This window comes from Polyodon spathula, chromosome 1 (genome assembly GCF_017654505.1).
Source record: "Polyodon spathula isolate WHYD16114869_AA chromosome 1, ASM1765450v1, whole genome shotgun sequence".
Classification (NCBI taxonomy): domain Eukaryota; kingdom Metazoa; phylum Chordata; class Actinopteri; order Acipenseriformes; family Polyodontidae; genus Polyodon; species Polyodon spathula.
The window spans coordinates 38,299,849-38,318,818 of record NC_054534.1 but is presented as its reverse complement, the minus strand read 5'-3'; the positions used below and the strand labels follow the sequence as shown (position 1 = coordinate 38,318,818).

General features: G+C 36.9%; 1 protein-coding gene across 6 annotated transcripts in view; it reads right to left on the bottom strand.

The window, feature by feature from the left end:
• The window catches only part of LOC121318354 (nipped-B-like protein), a 62,276-nt gene that overhangs the window by 27,899 nt on the left and 15,407 nt on the right, over positions 1 to 18,970 (bottom strand). For all 6 annotated transcript variants that reach the window (XM_041254922.1, XM_041254932.1, XM_041254949.1 and 3 more), the window contains 15 exons: positions 11,778 to 11,960; positions 6,577 to 6,768; positions 6,342 to 6,413; positions 6,138 to 6,227; positions 5,679 to 5,782; positions 4,544 to 4,630; positions 3,885 to 4,113; positions 3,511 to 3,662; positions 3,207 to 3,287; positions 2,893 to 2,993; positions 2,076 to 2,205; positions 1,747 to 1,829; positions 1,217 to 1,349; positions 944 to 1,087; positions 67 to 153 (listed from right to left, as the gene is read on the bottom strand). In XM_041254922.1, the coding sequence (XP_041110856.1) occupies positions 67 to 153; positions 944 to 1,087; positions 1,217 to 1,349; positions 1,747 to 1,829; positions 2,076 to 2,205; positions 2,893 to 2,993; positions 3,207 to 3,287; positions 3,511 to 3,662; positions 3,885 to 4,113; positions 4,544 to 4,630; positions 5,679 to 5,782; positions 6,138 to 6,227; positions 6,342 to 6,413; positions 6,577 to 6,768; positions 11,778 to 11,960 (1,868 nt within the window). The remainder of the gene's footprint in view (positions 1 to 66; positions 154 to 943; positions 1,088 to 1,216; positions 1,350 to 1,746; positions 1,830 to 2,075; positions 2,206 to 2,892; positions 2,994 to 3,206; positions 3,288 to 3,510; positions 3,663 to 3,884; positions 4,114 to 4,543; positions 4,631 to 5,678; positions 5,783 to 6,137; positions 6,228 to 6,341; positions 6,414 to 6,576; positions 6,769 to 11,777; positions 11,961 to 18,970) is intronic.

The following is an 18,970-nucleotide window of genomic DNA, read 5'->3' as shown; positions in this document are numbered from 1 at the left end:
TCAATAGTCAAATTAATCAATGTTTAAGATTCAATTAAAAAAAGCAACAGATGACAAAATACTTACAGCCAAAGATGGATCAGTTTCTGCATTTATATCCAGGTAATCTAGCAAGGCCTTCTGTAACTGCTGTATCTCATCGGTTCCCGGTGACTGCATTACAGAAGGAGTTAAAGAAACAAAAGTGTTATCATTGAATCAAGTAGGGTAGGTCAGCATTTAAAATGTAAACCCCTCGCCCCATTAGTAGGTTTAAAGGATGTTTTTTCTTTGAAGATTAAAAATTGTAGTGACTGACTGGTCTAAGTATTAATTCCCTGAGGCACAGGTTTTAAAATGTCCATATTCTTTTCCATGATAAGCCACTGTGCACATCTGAGCCCAACTGTTACAAAGCCATACATAGTTTTTACAACCTTTTCGGTGTAAAACTTAATACACCTATATGATTTCTGTCACGTGCAATAAAAAAAAAATCTACTGTTCACACCAAGCAGACGCCTCTCAGACACAAAACTAAAAGAAAGCAAAGTGCAAATCCAAGAATCAAACTTCAACCCAACTTCAAAGTAACTACAGTAAAATGTGTACAATATACAGCTTTGCTTGGGACACGATAATTGTGCCGGATTACAGTATGCTTGATTAGAGTTAATATTGAAAAAAAAAAGTACAACATAATAATGCCTCAACAAACTTTAAACAACAATATAAATAAAAAAAAAAGTTAAACTGTAAAGATCGTGCTACTTGTATTTATCTGAATATGTCTTTGATGCATTGGACAACAGTATTGAAAAAATGACCAGAACAATTCTAAATGGCTGAGCGTATACAATGCAACTTAAACCTATTTTAAACCACTAAAACATCTGAAACCGTTGTTAAAATGTACACACTGCATCAGTCATTTGAAAACGCAATATATACATATTAAATATACCTCTTTCAGTATGCGATCTATGGTGCTCTGATCCATTTTACTTGTCACAGCATCCTTCCTGAGCCTTGCTGCAACTGTACCAAGATAATCAAGGGATGCCACTCTCAGGGCCATCTCTGTTTGTTTGTTACTGAACTGGTGCACCTGGAGGAAATAGAAGCAAAGTTTAAAACCAGGCTAATAATTTCTTAGCAATTTCTAAAACAAAACATGAAATTATATTCATCACATTAAACATGATGCTCGGGTTTTACCTGAATCTGACTGACTTACCAGCAGCCTGCCCAGAAGACTGAGCAACAGCTCAGCAGCTGGCCACTCTGGCTTGTTCACAGTAGATAATAAATCCTGAACAAAATTCTCAAACAGCGGCCTGTAATCCTCTTCGCCCTGTTTGCTTCCACACCTGTAAATAAAGAAACAAGTTTAAAAAATACAAAACTGAAGCTGAGAATACAAAATGAAATATTCAATCCAACATTAAATATATTTGCCAAAAGCACCACCCACGTACATCAAAACTGTTGTCAAATAGAAGACAAGTACTTCAATAATACTCAGAATAAGAAATTCTACATAACTTGTGCTAAAAAAAATCCTTACCATTTATTGTCAATTAGATAAAACGTTCTTTTGATGTGTCCAATAAATACCCATACCCTTGCATCTCTTATTTAAGAAAATGTTAAAACATAGTTGTTCATAGTAGCCTATTGGCCTGTTCACCCTACCTCATAACATACTTATAAATGTAAAACATTAAAATAATGGTACTACACACATTAAAGTAATACAATTCTTACTTTTTTAGAAAGACTGAAAGAAAGTTCTGTGCTGTCCTCATTGCAGTTTCATAAGAATTTGTAATTAGAACATCTTGATCAACCTGCAAAATATCAAACGCATTTTCTAAATGGTACTTTTCCCAAACATTTGATACAAATGTAATATTTGACTGATGCAGTTATTACTCCACTGAACAGTTATATATATATATATATAGCTCAAAGAGAAAATATGCTACACCGATTACATTACATTTAAACAAAGTTCTTAAATAGCATTATTAATTTTTTATAACAATAAAAAATATGGCATGTATGAGATCAGTGAAGAATAAGCAGCATTTTACCTTTTTATCATACTCATCATCAGCATCCTTGTCTGACGGCAGGTGAACCACACATTGAATAAGCTGCAGAACTAGAGCAGTTACCATCTGTATATACATAGGCTCTCCGTCAGTGTCACTGCTATTCAGCCTGATGAAACAAAATGCAACAGTGTTTAACGTGATGAACAGAAAATAAAGGCAAAGCAAAAAATAAATAAATAAATAAAAGCCAGGTGAAGTTGGCTCCTGATTCTTTGACTATCATATCAGTCAGTGAGCCAAATATCTCCTCCAGATACCGATACAGCCCATTCAGATATAACACCTTGTATTCAACCAGCTTGAATGCCTAAAATCACCACAGCTGTCAGGAATCATTTCATTTCCTTTGTCTCTTACTCTACACTAACCTACCCACCATTTAACCTTATTATGTAAACCTAATCAATGGCTCCAATCCTACATTTCACAACTTTTTATACAACTACTTACTCTCTCACTCTAACTGCTCCCTCTTGACATTTCTCATTTTACACTTTTATTCCAACAACCTTTTCACCTCTCCATTCTCCAGCCAAATATCCAGTTTTAGAGCATGCTGTAAAGGCTTTGATGCCTACATTGTTTTCTGGATTTTATGTACAAGATAAACCACATACTGTCCATTCTGCAACTTGCAATGGTTGACTGAAATGCCAATATCACTTAAACATGAGGGATCTTGCAAAACAATGCAATTTATCCTGTTCTTCAAGTGCTGAGCAGTCTTATTTGCATGACCGTATATACACTTTTAGGGTTTTACAGATCTTCAGGCATTTGTAGCACTGCTTACCTGAAGTTCCTCAGACTTCGCTTGCTCGTCGGCAGCCTTGCCAGTGATGTGAAGATCTCCTCCAATATTAACTGCCTATGCTTCTCATAGCGTGAGAACACCTGTTTTGGTAAATATTACAAAATTATTTGTCCAAAAATAGAGTACAAAGGTGGAGCTTACAAATCAGTCCACAAGCTTTGACTATTTTTAGTAAAACAGTTTTAACATTCGCTTGTACAGCAAATGAAAACTCTGTGATGATTTTGCCCATTGCAAACATTTAATACATTAATTGTGAATGGGTGTTCTGAATAAGTAGATGTGTTACTTACAGCAGTCACCAACTTGATGGCACACAACTGCAGCTCACTGACGCCTTCTACGAAAAATGGTGTAATTCCCATTGAGGAAACCTACATACGGGAGGAAAAAAGAAAACATAGAAAAATTTTAAAATTTATGTTGTCATTTGTTTTTTTGTTTTTTTTATTATTATAAATTGCCATGTTGCTTAACATTTTAAAAACCAGAACCACAACCTGTCAGTGTCAATTCAATATGAAAACTGACTGGATGTCACAGTGAAAAACAGCAAAACCATCTGAAACCTTGTTGAAATAAGGACTTGGTTCTTACCTGTAGGATGGTTGTATCAGTGAGCAACTGTATCTCCAGCAGTTCTGACATATTGCTTACAATATCACACACTTTATTGTACAGCATCACTATTGCCCTCTGTTTGTGGGTGGAACACTTTGCCCGCTTCGCTTTGGAACTCAACAAACCACCTATTTGAAAAACGAATACATAAATCTGAATAGCAGCATGCTTAGCACATATCTAATTTACACATAAATGGAACTCTTAGGAATGTATACACAAATTGAAGTGATGTTTGTTTGCATTGTGCAATAAGCAGCTCTACATACCGAGTGCTGAGTAAATCTTGTAAACAGTACTTTTTCATTCATAACAAATCCCTCCTCCCCACCAAACAAAACATGACCAACCTCCATGATCGACCCTGTAAACAGGATCATACTGAGGATACAGAGTGTTTTGCAAGTGGAATTTAGTGTACTGGAGCACCCTTTCTATCACATCTTCAATATACACGGCTTTTGGCATGTGGGTAGAAGTCATGATATTGAGAGCTGTGAGACAAGCATCAGCGGATTTTGTTACTCTCTCCATTATGAGATCTCTCCAAAGCCTTTCCTCTTCCTCAGTGTCGTTGTCCTGGGAGAAAGTACACAATTACAACACCATACATTTGTTTCCTTTAATCTTTTTCAATCCTGTAAAATATATAAAATGCACTATAGATCCACTGAAAAATAAGTTTCTTTATAATCTGCTAGGTATAACTTAACTCTTATGGCATTGTATACTTATTATTCTGCTTCCAGATACAATTACATTCCAAGTCCTTACTTTTACCCCCTACAACATGTCAGCGCCCGTTGCAAGAATGTTTAGCGTACTACACAGGTGTTTAACAGCACCAACTTGCCTAACCATTCAGTGTATTAATGACCTAATATGTTAAGAGGCTGATAGTCTGTTGTAAAGACATGAATATAAACCAGAATACAAAGCCCCTATTAAAGAGCCCTAGTCCTGACACTTAGGATGTTAAACAAAATACAGTAACGCAGATCAAACTTACATGGTTGAACAGCGTAGAAAGTTTTGCGCCATCCTGTATATTCTTCTCCAAAATATTTAAAACTTTCACCAGTTTTTCTGAAGGAAGCTGCAAATAAAAATAAAGTTTGATAAAACCCACTTGTTAATCTCACTTTTGCACACACAAAAATATGTTTGCCTAGACTACGCCCTTTAAAAGGCACAGGTATTCGAATGAGTGAGTTCATGCCTTCGCGCGCATGCTTATTAACAAAGCAAGTAACCGATAAGCTGATTCAATTCATTTGTTTAGTTTTCATCCATGGTTATTACTGACTATGCCTCATGTGTTCGCTGAAATGAAAGCATAAAGCAGGTGTAGTTTATTTTTTTGTGGATTTTATATGTTCTCTTTAGTCTAGATACATGTATGTCAGTTTAGTCTTATAGAAGTTCACACCCTCCTATCTTTGCAATATGAAATGCTTCAATTCAAGCTCATTTTATACCTGTAGTTTTCAGTTACGCTAATTATTGTGCAAAATATTTGAATCTGAAATTGAGGTGAAATATGAATATTAAAAAATAAGAACATTTCAACAACTAAATAAGGCTGATAAGTTAAATAAATTATTTCTTTTTTAACTCTCATAGGCCTATTTTTTGTCCATAACTAAGTTTGTATATTGCTTTAAGAGTGGACAGATATCACACGAATGACTATGAAGTTTTGTGACTGGTAAAACATTTAGTGGCCTAGGGCTCCCGAGTGACGGACCCGGTAAAGGCATGCCGTGTGGAGTGCAGGATGCGCCCTATAGCCCGGAGGTCCCGACTGTTGACAGGAGTTCCCCCCTGTACACTGGTTGGTCGTCTGTGGGCCTGCCTGTAAGCTACTCAGAGGTGGGTGGTCCTCTGACGCGGTAGCTCTGAGGTGGTTGCATGGCGGGCCTACAGAGTGAAAAGAAGCGGATGGCTGACAGCACACGTTTCGGAGGACGTGTGTGTCCGTCTTCGTCACTCCCGAGTCAGCACGGGGGTGGCAGCGGTGAGCCGAGTTGAAATAAAAATACATTTCAAATTGAGGAGAAAATAAGACAAATAATAATTGGAGATTCCAAAATTTAAAAGAAAAAAAATAAAAACATTTTGTAACCGGTCACTGTGTTACATACCCTGCATGTAATTCCCATCGCTTTAATTTTTGCAGACTCGCTGCCCAGTTCGTTGAGCTGGTGTTTGCCCAACAGTAACTCCTGTGGAATTTCATCGTCATCCGCTACAGGAAAAAGGAAGTGATTTTGCTTAAGATAAAATAATGCTGTTCAGCTTTCAGGGTATTACTATTGACATTTTACAACTATTTTACTGTCTGCAATATTTAAGCAAACACTTAGTTTACTGTAAAATTAGCTGGACATATATAAAGATACCCTTACACAGAACAGTTAAACAATAGACATCTTCAAAGCCAGGATGATGCTATAAAAAACGGTTTGCATAATAAACATGCAAGTTAAGCTCAGGCAGTCCAATTAAGAGAGTCAAGGGAGTCCAATTTAAAAAGAAATTGAAATAAAATATCTGAATTGAACATGGGATATTTCCATACCCAACTACTGTTTAATTCTTACCCAAAGCTGTGAAATCCATATCTTCCAGGTTCTCCAAAATATTATCGACACTGGCCGAGAACCTCTTAAACGTTGATGAATCCATCATTTCTAGATAAGGGGAAAAATTCAAAATGACATCAATTTCAGACATCCTGAAAGTAAGGGCATAATTGATTAATCACAGGACCAAAAAATTATTGTAAAAATAAAACAAAAGAATACCTTCAGGTGTAAGTTTAGGTTCATATGCTTTTCTCTTTTTCTGTTTTTCTTTTTTCTTCAACCTTTTGGCAACTGAAAATAAGTTGTTGAAACCTTGTTAACAAACTAAGTTTTCAAACAGCACAAGGCAATAACTTATTTTATTTATGTATATTTGGATTAAATAAATAACTTTAAAACGAGGTGGAGACCACTGACAATTTAGGTTGAAGGTTAAATACATAAGTAAACTCACTGTCACTGAGACTAGGAGGAGGAGTGTCGCTCTCAGAGTCCTCTGGGCTGCGTTCTCGGTACCGGCTGCCTGAGCTCCTCCTGCCCTCGTGTGAATGACTGCTCTTCCTGTGGTCACCAGAGCCCCGTCTTTCCCGTGGCTCCTCACTCTCCCAGGCCTTATCCCGATCTTTCTTGTGTTTTTTTCGAGCAGCTAGGGAAAGCGAAAAATCACATCAGGTGACATTGCTGTTGGTCAGGATATGGGGGGGGGGGGGTCGCAACTTGCAACTGTAATAAACTCATTATTCATGGTAATGGTATTTCGGTAGGGAGTTCTCAGTAATAATGGAACTCCCTCTTAATTATTGCCCTTGACCTCTGATCTCGGACTTTGACTCAGGAGTTCCATTATTACCTTGTAACCTGCCACAAATGTCATATATTTTAAGTATAATGGATAGCAACCCATACTCTCTAAATGATGTTATGCTGTGCATAATGGTAAGCCATCATACAATATTAAATGGGTTTTCACCAGCTATTTTATTGGTTGACCTGAGGCTAAATGTAAAATTAAGTTAATAAATGCCTCAACCTGACACCCTATATATCATCCTTAACACATATATCCTTCTTCACCAACCAACTGCCCATTTATTTTGGCAATTTCCAAGTCAAAATCCCCCCCCCCCCCCCATGGCCACATTATACAAGTAAATACCATATAAATATTATTATTACTGTTTTTTTTTTTTTTTATAATTGCAGCATTATAACAACAGTCTGGCAATAAGTCATTGTGCAGTCGTATCACTTTTTAGAAATATTTTTTTGTGTGATAGATTTCAAAGCAGACGCCCTTCAAACTCTCATCAATGCTAACGTCTTTAGCATATATACATCAGAAAAAGGTATGGAAATTGTGGGATAAGCAGCTGGGTTAAATTGCAATTGCAATTTTAAACTTATACTGGTTCCTCGGTCACTTACCTTTCAATATACTAGGAAATCTCTCTCTAAAGAAAACTACTATCAAACCAAGCAGCAAAAACAGCATTTCTGTTTTGGTAGGGCACTTTATGGAGAGATTATGTTCCATAAATAATGTTTCTGTATGCATTACTTAAACTTAGCGGTTTACTATTCTGCTTAATATTCTATAAGAATTCATGAAAGGTTATCATCATAACCCTGGTTCCCTGAAATAGAAATGTATCCCTTACATAACGGGGTAATTTTGTTTACCTGAAAATTCTGAGACTTGCCAAAACTGTGACGCAGTGACAGGCAACGTCATCGCCCCGGTCTCCACCCCTCCTGGAAGGCACTAGACTCCCATCATGACAGTTGAACAGCGGCAGTCAATTTTTTTATTCTTCAGCCTGAACCAGCATGTAATGTACGCAGCAAGCGAAGATTGTAATGGATACATTTCTATTTCAGGGAAATAGGGTTATGATAATAACCTAACGTTCCCTTTCAAGTACGAAATGTATCCATTATATAATGGGTAGTTATATACAAGCCGTCGGAAAGTGCATTACTTGCAGAATGACAAAATCAGAGAGTTAGACAGTAAGGCTGCCACAATATCGATTTTAATTTTTACTTTCTTTCATTATTAATTATTATTATTATTTTTTTTTTTTTTACACAGCAGGAATTAATTCAATGCAGATGTTTCCGATATCGACACAGAAGTCGCCGTTAGCACCCTGGCCCCAAAGCCTGGGTTTCGAGAATCCAGCATATTTAGTCTGTAAAACCTTGTGAAAGTATGGTGCGTGGCCCATACTGCAGCACTGCAAATGCCAGTGACAGATGCACCCTGGAACAACACCCAAGAGGTAGACATACTTCTTGTGGAGAGATCAGTGACCTTCACAAGAGGGGGGAAGTTGGCTTGTTTGTAAGCAATCTTAAATGTCTCTGCAATCCAATCAGACAGCCTCTGCTTAGACAGGTCTTTATCGTGAGCCATAGCTCCACAGCAGATGAACAGCTGTTCAGATTGCCACCAACTCTTTGTTCTGTCAACATAATACGCTAATGCTCAAACAGGGCAAAGCACATTGAGCTTACGCTCCCTATCTGACTGGAAAGGAGGAGGATGGAAAGCCTCCAGCTCCACCAATTGGCTGATGTGGAAGGAAGGAACACACCTGGGCAAGAAAGTCAGGTTCGTGCGGAGCATGACCTTGGTCCTAGACTCCACAAAAACAGACAACCTTTCGCCACAGAAAAGGCTTGCATCTCACACACACACTTGACAGAGAGATGCTTCAGCTCGGCTGAATGCAGGGCACTGAGGAACCTTGTCCTTAAGGGGAAGGCACAGCCGCTGAGCCACTTTCAAAAATTGCCCTGCCAGAGGAAGTGAGCTCCTGTGGAGACAGAGTCGATTTTAACACGGCAAGCAGAAATCGCTGCCAAGTACACCTTCAAAGTCGAGTTTAATTTCCCCTCATCAAAGAAGTCTTGCAAGAACTGCAGAATGAATAGCATGGGACATGTAGTGGGGTTGAAGTGTTGCGTCAGACACCAGGACGGAACACAGCCCACTTACTGGGCTCATGTAGAAGTGGCCCTGGCATTCTGAAGAGTTAAAATAACTCAACCCTAGCTGGCTAAAATACAGCTGTTCAGAGGCCAGACCCAGAGCTGTATGCTCGTATGCCACAGTATCAGGGAAGCTTCTGCCATCAGGCCCAGGAGCTGCTGGAAGGTGGACACCTTCAGAGCTGAAAAAGCTCTAGGCAGGACGAGAACCTGTGAACTCTGGCAAAGTGGCGATCATATTGCTTGAGTTCAAGTGGATTCCCAGGTAGGTGACAACCTGGGATGGCACTAGCTAGCTTTTTGGTACATTTACCATAAGACCGAGCTTGCCTAAATGAGGCCACTGCTCAGTGCCTGTCCATTAAATTTGGACAGCTCCAGGAGGTGATCTGTCACTAGGCACAGCTCCTCCAGCATGCACTGGGAGAGTCTGTGGTTCACCGACAGCGCCTGCAGCAGTGTAGCCTGGAACGTCACAAGGGTGCTAGCAATATTACCCATGCATGTGGCGAGGGACTCTGCCGAATAAGCCATTTTGAGCATGGTCTCAGTGACCTTGCATTGCTTATTCGGGTAGGCCCGAGTTCCAGTTCTTGCTCCATATCCTAATTAGGCTCCTCTGAGGCTGCAAGAGACACAGAGTTGTCCTGCTGCCAGACAGTTACGTCCTCAACCTGCTGTTCCATCAGTGAACTGAAGAAGGGGGCAAATGGAGCAGTGTGCGTATCTAACAGGCTAGTCAACAAAGACTGCTGCACAGAGATCGCCTGCCACATTCTGTCCATCTGCTCTTCGATGATGAAGAGGACCTTCTACCCTTGAAGTGGTGCCTGTGCAAAGCAGAAGTGTGTGCAGGGTGTGGAGAGCCTCTCTGCTCCACAGAAGAAGAGGGTGACCTTTGAGCCAGGGCAAGTGTGTCTCCTTTAATCAGGTGTGCCTGCCGCCTCTCAATCGAGCGTCTTGTTAGGGTAGAGCAGAACTCGCAAAAAGAGCGATCCTTCATGGCTCAACACAAATGCTCAATCCCGAGGCAGGACAAAGTGTATGCCGGTGTCGTAGGGAAAAAGTAGACTGGGGAAAAAGTAGATCACACAAGCACAGTAAGGTAAAAGTAAGGCGCGGCAGCTATTTGATTAAAGGGGAAGTTAACTGCACTCAGCATTTTCTGTCTGATCATTTTATTTGCCAGATCGTATGGTAATGTGTTCACACACCTCTTTCTTGGTTTTATTTATTTATTTCCTGTCTGTAAAAAATGCGTGATGTAAAGTTTTCTGTTATGTCTTTATACTCTGACTAAAGTGTTAAACGTTTGTTAACTTTTTCTACCGGTGTGTATTTAAAAATGTCATTAGTCAGATTTAGGGTGTAGTTGATGTGTGATCGCAAAGATTTATTTACTGTATATTATAGTAAAAGGCTTGACAACATTTTAACATGTAAATCTTTAATCAAAATTAAAATGTCTTAGTAAAATATTCGAATGACATACAATCATACATTATTATTAGCATTGCTTATAATATTTTGTCAGTAGGCTTAGCAGCAACTATCACAGTTTACAAAGACTAAATTTTATCATCCTAGTTTAAAAAAAATAAATAAAAGATTAACTCAACATGACAGCTAAATTAGAGCAGGAACAAGAATGTTGTCATATATATATCTAGCTTAGATTGGGAAATAAAATGAGTGAATGTCAAATACGTCCGATCTACCTTTTTATGTAAATTTATACTTAAAAAATCCATTTAAAAGTATTTATTTTTTGTTAATATATCCGATCTACTTATTCCCTGGGCTCAATCTACTAATTCCCCAGACGTAGCACTAGTACAGTGATCTATGCGTAAACCTTAGAAACAATGGAACCTCCCCTTTAAATTCTAGACTGCGATCCATCGGTCGGTGTAGCTGGTCAGCTGAGCACCACAGTGTTCATACAGGAGTGTGAGTCAGCAAACACAATCTGGTTCCAGAAAATGCTGCTAGCTGAAGAAAAATCAGCAACTCACGTTGTGCACCTGGAAAAGAAACAGCGAAGAAAGTGGCACACAGGCAGTTCTTACCGCTATACAAATAACCCAGTAACAGTAGACACTGTACAAAATAATATATACTCTATACAATACACAACTTCCCACACTAGCCTGGCAGACTAGGCAGCACTAACACAAGACTATCTGAGCCCAAATAGCTTGAAAAATCTCCTCAGAGATACAATTCCAGCCGGTGTGAACCATGACACAGAGAGGAGGGTGAAATGATCCGCAAGGGGGTGTGCAGGCTCCCAGCTTGCCACAAGACCGCGTACGAATTCACAAAACACACTCAAAACCTCTAGGGAAAAAAAGCTTAAATTATAAAATAATTCTGCGATTAACTCTGCAAAGAAACATACAATCAAATACGCTTTTTTAAAACAAAATCTTAGCTTTAGATGTAACTGTTTAAAACGACGAATCTCGCTGCATCTTGATCAAATCAGGCTGAAAAGATAATTGAACTGTTCAACTGTCATCATGGAGGTGGACACTGGTGTGATGACGTTGCTGTTACTGCGTGACAGCTTTGATAAGTCTCAGAATTTCAACTAAACAAAGTTAACCCATTATGTAATTGATACACTTTGTACTTGAAAGGGAATACTGTTTTACTTACACTCAAAGGCCTCTTCGCTGTTACTATCATCATCAGAGCTGACCTCGGCATATTTCGGTTTCTCATTGACAGTAGCACGCTTTCGCTTGTTCATCTTTACCCGTTCACATAAAGGCATGGTAGACTCAATCTCTGCAAGCAGCTCAGGGGGCAAGTCCTTCAACACAGACTGGTCTATTCCACCTGTAGTCAAACAAACAGGTCTGTATTAAAACAAGTCACTCTCCCAGTGCAGTATCAATAGGTAGGCTACACTGAAATTACCTTGCTCTATGGACAAGCTCTTAATTCAGATGCATTACTACTGTAGCAGGGATATTTACTACTATTGTGCTAAATCTTTGTCATTAGCGCTATAACTAAACTTAAAATATATCAACCACTGCATGCATACAGTACATGCTATATGTGTGCTTTGTTACTTGAACAATTTAATTTAGTGCATTATAAGACAGTAGATTAGCTGTCTTCGGGGTCTGTGAAACAAACTGCATAGTGCTAATGAAATGTTACAGTAATGTCGTAACTTCTAAATGTTTGTGCTACTTTCTTTACAGTTTGAGGTGGTGCATAAATTGCGCTGAGAATTCCACACTATCAAGTTGTCAACTATCAACTAGTTTATTGCATTAAGTGTACAATTTGGTAAATTCCATGAGTAATCACACAACAGGTTAACCATAAATCCGATTTACATCAAATATGGTTGAGGCAGGCAAAGAATAAATTAAATCCAATCCAGTGCTAGAAACTAACACTCGCCCGAGGCGACTTAAAACCGACAAGGACTAGTTGATGTCTGTGTCTCGGTAGTCCTGTGGGCGAGTGTTTAAAAAAGCGCACAGATATAGATACAGGTTTGCGTTTACAAAATGCAGGAAAGGTCTATTTTCTAACAGGGTGCAGCAGTGGCGAACAAACATTCATAATGCTTACAAAACAGTCACTTAGAACTGAAATTTCCCTTCATCTTGTCATGCCGAATTTTACATTATTTTGAGCTATGTGAATGTGTCAGGGTTTCGTTTAATTTTGTCCATGTGATTACTTACGCTATTCATTTATTCATCGCTGTGGTTTAATTGTGAACTTTTGGTATGAACAAAATGTACTTTTTAGACATCAAAACAGTATTGATAATGTGGTCCAGTGGTAAAAGTCCAGGGCTTGTAACCAGCAGGCCACCAGTTCAAATCCCACCTCTGCCACTGACTGACTCACTGTGTTAACCTCCTTGTGCTCCATTCTGCAGATGAGATGTTAAACCAATGTCCTATTGTAAGTGACTCTGCATATAATGCACAGTTCACAGCCTACCTCTGTAAAGCGTTTTGTGATGGTGGTCCACAATGAAAGGCACTATATAAAAATAAAGACATTATTACTTTATAAAAATGGCCAGTTCTTTACATTTAATTTAATTCAATTATGTACTTTTACTTTGAAAAAGCCAAATTGCTTGAACACAACACATTCGACTGGTAGGCCGATTTTAATCAGTGTAAAATATTAAAGTATTTAAAACTATACAGATTTCAGGAATAATTGCTTAACTATGTCTTTGTATTCGTATTACAAGATTTAGTGTAAAATATTAGGACAATTTCACAACGTCTATTTCAAAGAAATGTAACATGAGGAAATGGCTATCTTGTGTTTTAACATTTTGATACTGTTTTGAAAAATTAGAGTTAGTTCAAAACTGAAAGTTTACATTTAAACCACAGTGATGAATAAATTAACAGCATATCACACCTTTAAAGTAAGTGTAAAGTAATTTCAAACACCCCACCACAAAAGAAAAAAGAGAATGATTTGCAAACAAGGAATATGACAGAGAGGCAGCACAAGTAACCTGGCTTTCACAATGTGACTGTCTGCAGTAAGTCTACACCTTCAGAAAATAAGCACAGTGCATCCAGTATGACAAAGCTGTGACAGTGTCGTCTACCTTGAAGACAGTCAATTTTAAAGCGCATGAAAAATCAAGTAATCATTATATTGTGTTAAACTGATGAAGGCAAAGACTGCTAAAAAGGCATATCAAAAGCTAACAATTACTACACACCATAAACACCTCTGTGATTTTGAAGCTAAAAGTGCTTTTTAGAACAGCTCCTTGCAAAGCAGCACCACCGTTTTCTGATTGTGAATGGATGTGTGACCTGGATGAGGCAAAAGGATTAAACGTGGGGAAAACCTATAGAAATTTTTAACAGACACAGGAGTGTGTACACGCTATTGCGAGGACCCAGAGTCCAGCCCCGTTAAACGGAATGGCAACTGCTAAATATCTGTCTGTTAACTCGGACGGTTCGACAGTTCTATTAGTGAAGCAGTGAAATGCTACGTGAAGTATGCTGTCAACAGTGTTGTCCACACAGACTTTATCGGGGTTCAGCATGTGGGGAAGGCAGATGCAGAAACCCAATCATCATGTATCTGGGAATGACCATTAATGTTTATTGTATCTTTATTTATTTATTTTTAATACAAATGAAACAAGTCAAAATTTACAAGTGTTCATTTTTTTGGAAAATGATTCAAGCCAATTATTTTAGTGATCCCAACATATTACTTTAGATGAAACTGCATGAGGATTCCAAAAACGGTATTTAAAATACATCTGGAAAACAAACTGGGAAATAGACCTTTGGGTGAAACAACAATAAAAATTGAAAAACTTTCAACAAAATAAATGTCTCAGCTAGGGGTGCACTGAAAGATTTTCTTGGCCAACCAGACAGCTGATGGTTACCTACCCATATCAGCCGATACTAATAATAGACAGTGCAGGTAAGCTATTTTAAACTACCAAAACAAGACATATGGCCTAAATTTAAACTATTTTATAATTATAAATGTTAATTAAACAGGCAGTTTATTTGTTGTATTTATGACAAGAATGAACAGGCATTGTTTATTTCAGAAAATGAATAAAGAATAACATAGTATTATATTGTGTACTTGACAGCAGTTTATACATTTGTTTCTCAACAGTCACTAAAATAATACTTTGCATTTGTACTAGTAAAACACTTCTGTAGAAAAAAAAGTACATAATGTGACATTAATTTTAATAGCTACTTACTGTCAAACATTGCGTATTATAACATCGACCAAAAGAAATGTAACCTACTCAATGTCAACTACAATATTCGTTAAACTCTTATTTTAAGAATTAACTGCTTAAAAATCCAGCAGTACTTAAATTGTTCACTTAATCAGAAACAAAAAGACGTTATAAAGATCCGTTTAACAAAATACAAAAAAAAGTTGGGGAACCCCCCTCCAAACACATGTATGTACAAACGACCACACACACACACCATATATATATATATATATATATATAGATATATAATATATATATATAATATATATATATAATATCTATCTGTCATATATAGACAGATAAATGGTACAGTTTATCAATATTATTGCTTCAAAATGCCGCTGAATACACCAGCAAACAATACCGAATAAGCAAGATAACAAAACATACAAAAGGTAACTTGGAAGTACATTGTGTAATAACAACAAAAAATTAAAACCACCAATGTTATTTAGGATTCAACCTAAATAACTTTTTTTTTTTTTTTTTTTTTTAAGCATCAGAATAATATTCTACTCACAGTTTCGTTAGATTTATTGTAGCGTCAGGTCTGCTTTTCTGCACACAACTCGCTATCCTATTGTCGTCTTCAGATATTAAAAAAAAAAAAAAAAAAAATCCAAACACCGCTCTTTTGAGACTTATTTATTGCAGGATAACCGCACGTTATACAGCAGTGGGAACATGAGCGTTCTTGCGTCATTAGTAAGCGCGCCTGACCAAACAAATTCTGTGCTGGAAGAAATTCCGGCATGAATATCGGCTAAAATAACAAAAACTGCCGACAGCCGATTGTGTTTTTTTTCCCCCCTTATATCTGTGCCATGTCGATAGGCTACCGATTATCGGTGCACCCCTAGTCTCAGCTTCTCACCTACAAAAAGTTACTTGTTACTTTCTTTAAAAAAAAAATAATAATAAATAAAAACCTAACCTAACCAGCTTCTTCCAAACCTGAATAACAATCGGACAACATCCTGTAATGGAATGAAGTATCACGTTCGATTAAATTAGAGGGGGTAGGGTTTAATATATAACTGATAGCTTGTAACAGACTACAGAACTCAAACCTCACTATTCGTTTTTATACATTACTAACTTAAAAAAATAAAAAAAATAGCTAAACATACATAAATACATGCATGTTTAAGAAAAGTTGAGGTCAGCAGAAGGTTGTGGCAACAGGCTTTGTGTTTTTTTTTTGTTTTTTTTTGTTCCTGGGTGTAAGTGTTATTTCCTACTTGCTTATGCCTCAAAAGTATATTAAATGGCTATTATTTCCCACAAACTTTGCTTTTGTGACCAGGACAGTGATATTTCAAAATATCACTATTTCCAATGGGAAAACGGGCAAATGTGTGTCTTTTCGTTCACATAAAGTCAGAAAAAAACAACATATGAATCCAAATTAACATGTATTTATACTAAAGTAATACAAAAATGACTACAAGATTTAGAAGTGCGTAGTTTTTCGAGATTTACTATTATACTGTACACATTTTAATTTGTATACAGTTAATTTGGATTCATATGTTGTTTTTTTCTGACTTTATGTGAACGAAAAGACACACATTTGCTCGTTTTCCCATTGGAAATAGTGATATTTTGAATTATCACTGTCCTGGTCACAAAAGCAAAGTTTGTGGGGAATAATAGCCATTTTCTATACTTTTGAGGCATAAGCAATTAGGAAATAACACTTACTACCCAGGAACAAAAATTGTGTTACGTAGTGTATTCAGTGTAAGATGGAGACAGTTCCTTGACCTCCCTGCTTTGATGATATGTACAGTACATGAGGTGGCATCAGGAGTCACAGACACAAAGTTAAGGAGATGGAGAGAATAAAACAAAAAAAAATAAACTTTCGATGGACAGCATTCAGATAAGATGTGTAACCTGCACTCAATGTTTGCAGTGATGAATAAGGATGTCGCCTCACAACCAAAAACAATTGGCAGAAGTTTAATGCCAATAACAGCACTCTGTATGTGGGTCGGAAATACCCATACTAGTTAAAACATCTGAATAACGAGAAACAGCTGAATAATCAAATATCTGAACAATACTGCTCGGTCTCTAAGCACAGAGCTCTAGTAAAGTACAATTACATTTATAAAACAAAAATGGCAGCATTCAATAGACTTGCAATGCTCAAATTATTTGATAATTCCAGCCATATTGTTTCCAAAAAAAAAAAAAAGATAGCCTAAATCTTGAGTTGTTGTCTTACTTTTTTTTTTTTTTTTTTTTTTTAAAGATACTTGTAGGTGTACATTTGCCAAAAATCTTTGGCAAAAACATTTCTAAATTGTTTCTGGTAGTTTGTATCCACTGCTAAACTGAAATGGCTATTATACACAATTGTCAGGATAAGAACAAAGTTTTGCAGAACTTGAATTAATGTACAACTATCGTATACAAGGATAGATAAAAATGGGATGCTTCCAATTTCAGGTAAGGTGATTTCAGTTTTTACTGTTTTACAGCACACTTTTTTTGTTTAATAGAGGTTATTTATCCACGTTCAGGATTAAAAACTTACTAAGGGGTTATTCAACATTTTTACAAAAGTACAAAACACATGACCAACCATTTCCACTGAAATCAGAGATTATCCCCCAACTTGTAGTGTTTTATTGAATAGATTGATAGATTACATATGGTTAACAGACACGCTTGTTTTAAATTAATTGTTTATTACCTTTTAATTCATATACTGTTGTTAAATTACCTATTATTTATAATAAAACAAATCTGTGTGCTGCCAAAAGTTTAAGCTTATTTTTTGTTCAGTAACCAGACGTGTTTGTGTGTGTGTGTGTGTGTGTACATGGTATTTAGAAAGCCACTCGGTTGTCCATTCTAATACAGATTATGTCTAATCACTCAGCAATACCCTGCACGTGTTAAAATATACCCTATAACTCTGGCTGCAAGTTGTGTTTTTTTTTTTTTTTTTTTTTCTTTTTTAAAGAGGATGCAGGGAGCAGTGGAACCATTTTGACATGTTTCATTGCATAAAAGTACTTTGTATATACACAATTATTGGATAGGGATGAAAAGGGAAAATGTTTTACATCTGTGTTTTAGAAACTCACTGTTGCTATTGTTTGCATTTTATTAAAATGTCCTGCATAGTTTTCTTCTGATTGATTGTTACTCTGACTGTTTATGGATTTATGTTTAATTACTACTGTATATGCATAAACTGATGTAATCAGTGTCATATGCATAACAGTTTTTAAAGCGTTACTTGCAATGTTACACAGTAATCCACAGCCCCACATGTATTACTGCATTTTCTTTACCTTTTCATAATGTCAATGAAGCTGCATTTTTGGAGAACGATATATCGATAGTGAAAAATTAGGCATTGCCCCAGCCTTACACAAAATCCAGTAAAACCTGTACAATCCAGCGTCACTTGAGACAAGAGAATTGTGCTAGATTAGAGATACTGTAAAAAAATGTAATACTGTGCCTCAAAGGTAACATGACAAAACAATTGTAACTTTAAACAATTGTTTTGAGTCATTAAAAGGTATACCATAGAAAGGAGATTAACAAATGTCATTATTTGGGAAATTAACCAAAACACAGAAACATGATTACATCTATTTTCCATGTGCTACTGTTATCCCTTTCCATGGGACTAATCTGTTTGTTTTAACTTATTTTTCATTTTTTGTGTCAGAGATGGAATAGAAACAAAGACACAAGTTAATTAGTTCTAAGTGGCACACTCACAAATTGTGAGATGAGTTTGTGTGCATTTTTACTATTTTCAGTCACATCATTACCTTATTCACAACCACACTGTCACGCAGTTCTAGCTCTCAGACTGTAAAATAGTATATAATAGTATATATTATAACAGTTATACTATTAATATGTCACATACATTTTAAAATGTTTGTAATGATACTCCGTTAAATGCTCACACTGTTCTATTATTAAAGTACTATTCTATTCCAATCTGGAAGAGCACTGCACACAGACGTTCACTTGTTTCACTGTCAACGTTCCTGCTGGAATTCAGGTTTTTCTGTATAGCTTTTAAGTAGGCATCTTTTCT